Here is an 11122-nt window from a genome sequence, read left to right as displayed (position 1 = left end):
TGAACCATATAACCATATAACAATTACAGCACAGAAACAGGCCATCTTGACCCTTCTAGACTGTGCCGAACACTTACTGACACCTAATCCCACTGACCCGCACTCAGTCCATAACCCTCCATTCCTTTCCTGTACATATACCTGTCCAATTTTGCTTTAAATGACAGTACTGAGCCTACCTCTACCACTTGCACTTGCACAAGTCTCAACTCATGTCCTTTTGTTTGAAACTCCCGTACTCTCGATGGATAAAGCCTATCCACGTCAACTCTATCTACCCCCCTCATAATTTTAAATACCTCTATCAAGTCCCCCCTCAACCTTCTATGCTCCAAAGAATATAAACCTAACTTGTTCAATCTTTCCCTGTAACTTAGGTGTTGAAACCCAGGTAACATTCTAGTAAATCTCCTCTGTACTCTCTCTATTTTGTTGACATCTTTCCTATAATTTGGTGACCAGAACTGTACACAATACTGCAAATTCGGCCTTACCAATGCCTTGTACAATTTTAACATTACATCCCAACTCCTGTACTCAATGCTCTGATTTATAAAGGCTAACATACCAAAAGCTTTCATCACCACCTTATCCACATGAGATTCCACCTTCAGGGAACTATGCACCATTATTCCTAGATCACTCTGTTCTTCTGCATTCTTCAATGCCCTACCATTTACCATGTATGTCCTATTTGGATTATTCCTAGCAAAATGTAGCACCTCACACTTATCAGCATTAAACTCCATCTGCCATCGCTCAGCCCACTCTTCTAACTGGCCTAAATCTCTCTGCAAACTTTGAAAACCTACTTCATTATCCACAACGCCACCTACCTTGGTATCATCTGCATACTTACTAATCCAATTTACCACCCCAAAATCCAGATCATTAATGTATATGACAAACAACATTGGACCCAGTACAGATCCCTGAGGCACACCACTAGTCATTGGCCTCCAACCTGACAAACAGTTATCCACCACTACTCTCTGGCATCTCCCATCCAGCCACTGTTGAATCGATTTTACTACTTCAATATTAATACCTAATGATTGAACCTTCCTAACTAACCTTCCGTGCAGAACCTTGTCAAAGGCCTTACTGAAGTCCATATAGACAACATCCACTGCTTTACCCTCGTCAACTTTGCTTGTAACCTCTTCAAAAATTCAATAAGATCTGTCAAACATGACCTTCCACGCACAAATCCATGTTGACTGTTCCTAATCAGACCCTGTCTATCCAGATAATTATATATACCATCTCTAAGAATACTTTCCATTAATTTACCCACCACTGACGTCAAACTGACAGGCCTATAATTGCTGTGTTTAGTCTTAGAACTAAAGTGCCTGAAGAATATATCCTCGGGGCTGCCTTTAATTTTGATCCACACACCACCCTTTGCATGCAACAATTAAAACAAATGGTTCAGATATATGTCTTACCTCACTACCACCCCAGCGGAACCCTCCGGTATCCCTAAATTTGTGAAAGAGTCCACACACTAGTCAGTACAGGGTAAATGGAAATTTCCTCCAACTCAATATGGATAATTGATGCCATTGTCTTTAGTCCCTGTTGTGATCTCTATCCCTGATCTTGAATTCCATCCCTCACACTAGCAATTGTTTGAACTGTTTGCTTCCTTGCTGCTGGGTTCAACAGTGATACATTTTTCTGATCCGATATTTCTTTACTAATCTGCTGATTTCCATTCTGAAACATCATCACTTCCATTTTGGAGTTGCTGTGCGGCAGAAACTGCCAAAATTCTCAACAGATCAGTCAGCATTTGTGGAATTAAAAATTCTACTTAATTCTCTGAGTGTTTCCTCATACACTGCATGTTTACTCACTCCCTCAATATTGGCAATGTGTTCCTCAGCCAAGCTCTAAAACTTTTGACTTTACTCCTTAATTTTTGAAAATCTATCCTTCTTTCTTGTTTTAAGACCATGTCAGTGTGTGTATGTGTGTGAGAGAGAGAGTGAGGGTGAGTCAGATAGTTGGAGTGGAGCCAGAGATGAAGAGAGAGAAAAATATAGGGAGAGAATGAATGCGTGAGGGGGGGGGGGGGGGGGAGAGAAAAGAGGGAGAGAGAGAGAGAGAGAGAGGAGATGGAGAGAAAGAGTGAAAGTTGCAGTTTGTTACCACTGCAACCATTTGTTATCAGTTACGACTGATTCTTGCATTCGGAATATGAAAATCTCCGTTGTTGTCCAAGCAAAAGAGAATTGCATTTTCCTTAGTTCCATTGATATACTGCACATTCTCATAAAGTTTTGCGTGCTAAGTGAATCCAGGAAAGTTTGCAGGTTGGGATAATGACTTGCATTGCCAGTGGAGTATGTTTTATTCCATCATGCTGACCATCTCCTTTGCTTTGTTCAGAAAGAATATGTATATTACTTTCAGATCAGATTATCAGGAAATCCAAGGCCTGGATGATTTGTGAACCCAATCCAATGGGAAGTAATGCCAAATGGAGGGCATTAAAGGGTCTAAAGTTCAAAGTGGGGGAGTTTAAAGGAGATTTACGAGGCAAGTCTTTTTAAACATCACAGTATATGCCTGGAACACTCTTCCAGGGAGGTGATGGAAGTAGATATTATAGCAATGATTCAGAGCCATTTGGACAGACACATGAACAGGCAGACAATGAAGAGATGTGGACCATGTGCAAGCAGATTTACAGTGTAAATTGGCACCATGATCAGCACAGACTTAGTGGCCTGAGGACTTTGCTGTTCTGCTCTATATTGTGTGTAAGGATCATCGACACGAGAAAATTGTAGAAAGCCATTGACTTTTTAAAAAGGATCTGAAAGTATAATTTTAGATAGTACAAAGAGCAGAAAACTGTGAAAAGATAACAGAGGGCAGATATACAAGTGATACAAGTGATATACAAGTGAATGAGAATGTAGAAACAATCTGGTATCATTCAGGACTGGTGTCAAGAACATTTCTGCACATTTTGTGAGATCATTCAAATGGTACTGGGACTGTGCTAAGGAGAAGGCAGGTCTCAACAACATGTTAGACTAGATACGTGAAATGGCTTCACTGTATTTAAGCAATTTATAATCAGATTTAGAACATACTTTTCATCCTTTAATAATATAAAGTTTCAAAACTTCTATTACCAGACCTTGCCTACCACAGTAGCTATCATTTCAGTTGGTGGACTACAAGTCATAGACTTTATTATTGATTGGAGGCATGAGACTAAATCCCATCCTGGCAGCTAGAGAGTTTATGCTGCTAAAGTTATTGTAAATAACAGTTGCCTTCAGCTCTGGTAACCATAAAGTTGTCAAATCTCTATGAGAAACCACTCTGGTTCACGAATATCTTTCAAACAAAAGTGATCTGGCATCATTATGGGTTTAGGCCTGCTTGGGAGTCTAGACCACTGGGAATGTTGACTTTTAATTGCCTCTTGAGGTGGGCCAGTAAGAGGGCAATTAGGAATGGGCACTAAATCCCAGTTTTTCCAATGATAATCACACTCTGTCCATCTCACTTAATCCATTTACCAGTTTATCCAGCTTTATTACATTATCTCTAATCCTTCTAAACTCACTGGCCTACAGACATTTTTGGAACGATAGCAAGAAAGAACTTGCATGTGTCTTTTATGTTTCAAGGAGATGTTCCAAAGTGTTTCATAGTATTGCTCAGACAACAACTGAACTCTGTTATTCTTCTCTGAATAGGGCCATTGTCAATTTTATGTCAACTTGAGGAGCTTATAAGAGTCTTCGTTTGACATCTCTTCCAAAAGTTGACACCATCAACAAGAGAACCCTTCATTTCTATTGCTCTGGACTGTTGGCCTAGTTTACTGACCCCAGGTTGATTTACCAGTGAATGAGAATGATTATATGAACTGGATTTTATCAGTTTATATCCTGATCCTCTCCACAAGGGTACAATTTCCAGGATCTGTTGCTGGACAGTGGTCAGAAACAGGAAATCTGAAGAGATTCCATGTTATAGCTATTCATTGGCATCAGTCCAATTACACTGGATCACAATTTGTTTCATAAGTGTTGTCTCCTCAGAATTTATTTTTGTTTATGATAGGCTGCTTGAAGCTGAACACAATATAATTTTAGACTAGCATAATGTAGGAATTTGGAGACACAAGAAATTAACTTTTATTGAATATAATTCATTTAATTGCATAATGGTGTTGATGCTTTGTAATAGTTAACTAAGCTAAAAATGTTTTGTGGATGTGTTTCGTTAAAGTGTCCAACAAAAATCAGCCAGTTGCTCAGAAAACATTTCTCAATGACCTGGTGAAAACTCACTATGTTCGTCACTGACAGCACCAGGATTTGCAGGGAAGAAGTCTAAATGGGAATGCTGAAAATGAATCTTTAGTGGCATATTGCACTTCATGGTTCTGCATGCTTGAAGCACGTTGTCAACCAGCTATTCGTAGTTTGGTGCTCTGTAGTTGCCAACATTCTTGAGTGATTTCCATGTGATGTTCTCTAGTCCCACCAGAAGTTCTTTGAATTGTCTGTCACTGATGACCTGTTTGATTAGTAGTTCAACAAAAATATCTTCCTTAATCTTGGTATCAGCTATTCTGTCTTGAATAATGAATTGAATTAAAAAATATAGGCGATTTCCAAAAAAATGGTGCATGATAGGGAAATTTCATTATGATTTTCATGATCAGCGGCCCAAAATCCATAAGATGCACCCTGAAATATTCAGGAACCAAAATCTTTGATGTCTGGTGTTATTGTTCCTTTCATTCCAACAGTCCTATCTGCAACCACCATCTCAGTCATGGATATTCCCATTTGCTCTTTACAATCTTCACAGATCTATGAACAAATGGATGCCATCTATATTAATCCAGTGTAATAATATCATTTGGCCTTGGTTTGTCAATATTTGAAAGTAAATGCAATAGAGTGGCATATTCAAATGATATTTCTCAAATTTAATATTCTTTTAAAACATCATTTAGTATGCATTCACATAGAATCTAAACAAATATGTCCTGCATGTTATCAGGTTAGTCAATAAAATGTAAGGAGATAGGCATCAAAATGAAAAGCAAACCCTCAATGAAACCCACAATATTTGCTGAAAATTTCTGGTTCACTTTGACCCTGTCATGTGACTTTCCATAACTGATATGGATTCAGATTAGAAAAATCAGCAAATCTTCATGTTTATTGGTGGTTGGGGGGGGGGTCACTAAAATAAATAAACCACTTCCCTCTAAGTTTATTATAAATTAAGCAAAAACTTTGGTGTGTTCACAGAAGAAACAATGATGTACAATCTGCTTGTTTGTCAATTGTCATCTTCCTAGCTCCGGTGTGTAAGTAGCAAAATAAGGAATATTTAAACACTTTACGTTCATGAAAGATTTTATTTTAATTATAATTAATTTATGATGCACATAAGCATAATTTGTGATAACCAATGTAAATTTTCAGTGATAGCTATATTAATATTTATCTTCTCTATATATGACAATAGATGTCTATTTCATTGTTTTTCCTTGTAGTTTTATTTCTTATTTGGAGAGGACAACTATATAAAATGTGTTTACATAATTTCAATGAGCAACATGTCAAGCAGCATCTATGGAGGGAAGGAAATTGTCGAAGTGTTGGCTTATTGTTTCTCCAGCCTGTGGCATCTGCTGTTTCTTGTTTCCCCTTGCTCTACTATCATTTTTTCTTGCAAATCTACTAGATAATATTAAATTTTTAACTAAGTATTATTGTTTTTGGGATTAATGAGAAGTTGCTGGATTTAATTCTGTTGAGTAGAATTCCAAGTGGTAGCCATGGGCCCAAGCTATGCCTGCCTCTTCATAGGCTTTGTTGAACAGTTTATGTTTGAAGCTTTCCCTGGTTATACTCCTCACCTCTTCCTTCACTACATTGATGACTGCATTTGCACTGCCTCATCACCATTGCACTTGACAACTTTCTCAACTTTGCCTCCAACTTCCACCCCCCTTCAATTCACTTGGTTCATTTGACACCTTCCTCCCTTTTCTTGATTCATCTGTCTCCACTCTGGAGGCAGACTGTCAACCAAGATCTTTTACAAACCTACTGATTTCCATGGTTATCTAGATTATACCTCTTCCCGCCTTATCTCCTGTAAAAATGCAGTTTCCCTTTCTCAGTTTCTTTGCCTTCGATGCATCTATTCCCAGGATATGGCTTTCCATTCCAAGACATCAGATGTATCCTCCTTCTTTAAAGATGAGTTTTTCCTCCCTCTATTATTGATGCTCCCCTCACCCAAATCTCCTCCATTTCCAGTACATCTACAGTCACCCCATCTTCCTTCTGCTGTAACAGTGATAGAGTTCCTCTTGTCCTTGCCTACTCGCCCATCAGCCTCTGCATCTAACACATTATCCTCCGCAATGTACACCATCTGTAAAGGAAACCTACCACTAATCATATCTTTACCTCCCCCCACCCCCCGCTTTCTACAGCAATCGATCCAGTGCCATATTGGGCTGAGTCCATTACTCTCTGCACCTTCTTACACTCTTGTACAATCGAATTGCTGTGCAAGGCCATGGTACAACTGCTCTTGGGTTATCCCTGTCAAGGGTAACTAGAGATGGCTAATAATTGCTGCCATTGTCAGTGATGTTCACAACCTGTGTGTGAATAAACATGTATGTGAAATAAAACATCAGTATCTTCTATATATTGCAGATCCCGGAGCTAAAATTATTGGAGGTCATGAAGTCAAACTACATTCAAGACCTTATATGGCATCTCTCCAAATAGATTTCTGGAACGGTTCGTTTGTTCCCTATTGCAAAGGAGCTTTGATCATATCAAACTGGGTACTAATTGTAGCACACTGTGAAATGTAAGCTCTGCGGTGTATGAATAAAAAAAAATTTGTGATTAACGTACAAGTGCTTATCTCCCAATCTTAGCTTTCATAAAATAATTCCTTTTACACTGTTGTCACATTTCATTAATATGTGTATCACCATATTATTGGCATTTATTTTTATTAGCAAGTGTCAGTTTGAATGGTCAGATATATACTCAGTGGCCACATTATTAGGTACCTCCTGTAGCTAAAAAAAGTGGCCACTGAGTGTCTGTTCATGGTCTTCTCCTTCTGTAGCTCATCTACTTCAAGGTTTGACATACTGTGAGTTCAGAGATGCTCTTCTGAACACCACAGTTGTAACGCGTGGTTATTTGAGTTACTGTCGACTTCCTGTCTGCTTGAACCAGTCTGGCCATTCTCATCTTCCCTCTCTCATCAACAAAGCGTTTTTGCCGACAGAACTTCTACTCACTGGATACTTTTTCTTCTTTATCACACCATTCTCTGTAAAAGCTAGAGAATGTTTTACCCGAAAATCCCAGGAGACCAGCAGATACTCAAACCATCCCGTCTGGCACCAACAACCATTCCACGGTCAAATTCACTTAGATCACATTTCTTACTCATTCTGGTATTTAGTCTGAACAACAACTGAATCTCTTGACCATGTCTGCAAGAAGTGATTTACAATGAGCTTGTCTGATGAACACTTTGAAACAATTTCAATCAGGAGTATAGTCTTGGCCCTTGCTTGGACACTGATTGGCTTTTGGAATCTGCACATTAACTACCAAATATAATGTTACTGAATTGTATATTTCCATAAAGTTTACTATTTGTTTGTTGCCTTCCTGATGAATTTCTGTAAACTATTTTTAAGCAAAGTGTAATTAATTATCTTTATTTTCGATTGGTAACAGAACAATTGAATCAGACCAGTTTCTTCTAGCAGTTCTTAGAGATCATTCTCTTTCAAAGTATGAGACAAGTGAACAAAGACTGCGCATCATCAGACAGATTCCCATTACAAAATTCAACAATAGGACCATGAAACATGATATCATGCTGCTGCAAGTATGAATTTTTTTCTCATTCTTATGCAATGTTTCATTACTGAACAACAACTGTTGAATGGCTTTTGTGACTTGGATGAGAATTATTGATTGTGGAGAATATTAGTATTGGCAATGATCCCTCCCATCCGTCCAACAGTCTCCTTGATTCCCTTCCGTCAGGCAGGCGGTTCGATAGAAATACGACAAGAACTGTGAGGATGAAAAACAGCTTCTTCCCCGAGGCTGTAACATGACTCAACTCCCTGTCACCACCCAGGTCTCATCAGTTATGAAGCGCCAGTAGCTCGTACTCTTTACTTTTTAACTGTGCAACTTATTATTTGTTAATCTAATTGTGGTCATATTACTTCATGTGTTATGTGTATGAGATACAGTATATGTACAATGTTGTGACCTTGGTCAGGAGGAAGGTTGTTTCGTTTGGCTGAATACATGTGTACGATTGAATGACAATAAATTGAACTTGAACTTGAGCTGTCTAAGCCTGGGCAATATCACAGTTAACGTTGTCCTTGACATACAAAGGGTTAGTAAGTTAATTGTGGGGCTGGGTTCATTGGTCTGGAAGGGCCTGTTACTGTGTTGTATCTTTAAGCTAAATTAAATATAAACTTTAATTAAAAGTGTGACAGCTGCTAAGTCTGACTTATTGGAGTTTCATCATTAACAAAGAAAGAGTTAGAGTGAAGAACCTTCACAGTAGGATTTGTGCTTTATGACCATCATCCACACCACAATTTTCATGACAAATTATCGATTCCATCATATGAAATGTAATTGATATTTAATTTTATTCGTCACTTTTAATTGAGTCTCTGTCCCTTTGATCATCTGAGAAAAAAGAATTCTGGAAAACAAAATATATAAATAGATAAGCTAACAAATCTCTTCAGGAGTAAAGACATCATTCAAGATATCTTTCACTTTTAGGATCACAAATTCAAATTACAAATTCAGTGTTTTTGTGTCAACAGCTCGAGACTGATGCAAAAATCGACCAGGATGTGAATGTACTCAACCTTCCCAAAGGAGGAATCACCGACATGAAATCTGGAACAACGTGCACGGTGGCAGGATGGGGAGAAACAAAAATAAACAATTACTCTCACACACTTCAAGAGGTGGAGGTTGAGGTAATTGATCGCAGAAAATGCAAATGCATGTATCGAACTAAAATAACCCAGGACATGATCTGTGTTGGTGACAGTGAAGGCAGAAAGAATGCATGTCATGTGAGTATGCTGTGTAGTCACATTATCAGTAACATTTCTATAAAGCTATTGGATTAAGTATAAAAATCCCAGTGAGTCACTGGTGCCTTCTACAGATTGAAACTTTCCACCCTTCCTCAGTGTTATTGTGACTGACTCTTATTTGCTTTCTGAAGGGCTACTCAGCTGCATTAAAAAGTCTTCAGAATGTGGTCCAGCATTACCTTAGAGAAGCGAAGGGAAACTAGATTAGGCCATAAATGCTACACTCACAGGCAATGTCCACATCCCCAGGTGGATTAAAAAAATAATAATCAGATGAGAAAATGTGTATGTGTTAATTATGGAGGAACCATTTTCTTGCATTTTCTAGAATCTCATATCTAGGCCCTGAATTTAGATGTCAACATAACTTACTATAATTTCTCTACCAATAAACTTTGTCTACCGTCAGTGTGATGATGAAATGGGCAGATGCAAGATAATAGAGTCAATCCGGAGAAATGTAACGTATTGACATGTCTAAAATGTAAAGAGAATTTATTCTAAATTGTGTCAATTTGAAAATAAGGATCACGCTAGATCTAGTGCTGTGTCTGATCCTAACGTCCAGTTGGGGACAGAGTGGATCAGTCTGTCTGACGCTCTGTACCCATGAGGTGCCCTGTGAGACAGACCAGGCTCGGGATGCCGAGCAGAATCAGGAATTGGATCCTGAGGATTTTCCTCCATGAATATCCTGACCACCTTCAACAGTTCACAGTGAAAAATGTCAGAGATGATTAAAAACTGCACATGCATATTTAATAAAAATTGTTTAAAGACAACTGAACATAATAGCAAATAATTAAAAAGGTTAAAATAAAGTAAATTTAATAGACCATTTCCCGTTATTTAGTTATTTCACAGACCCGTGACTCCATTCAGTGAAGGACGTTGCTGTTCTTGTGTCAGCTAGTCTTGCTTAAAAGCAGGGGGTCGGGTACAAAGTGAATCTGGCCAGATGCACGAGCTGGGTTCAGTGGAGAGTCGAGTGGCAGAGTGGAGGGACAGCTGCACCAGCATTTGACATCTGTTTCATTCTGAACTTCCACATTCCACCAGAATTTGAAGTCAAACTGAAGTACAGATTGCAGATGGCTGACGGTTTTCTACACAATGGCTAATTTAGGAATAAACTCAATCCAGACCATGGGAAACATTCCATGAAAAGACTCTTTGTGAGTCCAGTTACCTACATTTGCTCCTAAAGTAAACTCACACCTCCTCGGTACAACTGGGCACGGATAATGAATTGTGATGTGATGTCAAACTGACAGTTTACAGTCTGTCACTTTAGCTAATTCTGTTCAATTGTCACCTTCATCTTTTTCTCTCTCTTCCAGGGTGATTCAGGCGGCCCTTTGATATGCGACAAAATGTATACTGGGATCGTGTCCTTTGGCAAAGGATGTGCAATTGTCAAAAAGCCTGGGGTGTACACTTTACTAACAAAGAAATACATTGATTGGATTCGGGATACAATTGGTTGACCGCTGAAGAATGCTGAAGAGCTGTACTGAGTTATCACAATCCTGCTTCACTCTGCTTTACTTACACTGATGCTCAGTTAATTGGCCTAGAGGGCCGGCTTGCCTCTATCCTTACCTTTACTGTTTTGCATAAAATGTTACAGCAAAGTGCAATAAAAAACAATAATTATCAAATTCCTTGCCTTGTGAAATCCCTGTCCACTGATGTAAGTTATGAAAGTGAACTGAACCACATGTAGGTGACATTTTAGACCAGCAGCAGTGACTTGCTTTGCACCATAGAGATGTCGATAGTGGAGGCAATCAGATTGTGAGATCATTAGGATTTGCATTAAAATATCACAGATTGATTGTGGAGTAGCTTTATAGAGGTTGTTGCAACTTCATGGACAGAAGGGGCTGCCCGGTGCTGTGAAGTTCCTTGTTCTATCAAGTAAATATT

General features: G+C 38.7%; 1 protein-coding gene across 1 annotated transcript; it reads left to right on the top strand.

Annotated features, from left to right (window-relative positions):
• Window positions 1-5312: 5312 nt before the first annotated feature.
• Window positions 5313-10792, top strand: LOC140737787 (granzyme K-like). The gene is made up of 5 exons (XM_073064424.1): window positions 5313-5359; window positions 6729-6888; window positions 7782-7935; window positions 8912-9169; window positions 10534-10792. The coding sequence occupies exons 2-5, from the start codon at window positions 6785-6787 to the stop codon at window positions 10678-10680; spliced, it is 663 nt and encodes a 220-aa protein (XP_072920525.1). The 5' UTR covers window positions 5313-5359; window positions 6729-6784; the 3' UTR covers window positions 10681-10792.
• Window positions 10793-11122: the final 330 nt, after the last annotated feature.

Source organism: Hemitrygon akajei, chromosome 13, assembly GCF_048418815.1.
Source record: "Hemitrygon akajei chromosome 13, sHemAka1.3, whole genome shotgun sequence".
NCBI lineage: Eukaryota > Metazoa > Chordata > Chondrichthyes > Myliobatiformes > Dasyatidae > Hemitrygon > Hemitrygon akajei.
Note: the sequence above shows the minus strand (reverse complement) of the source record. Positions and strands in the feature narration are given on the sequence as shown.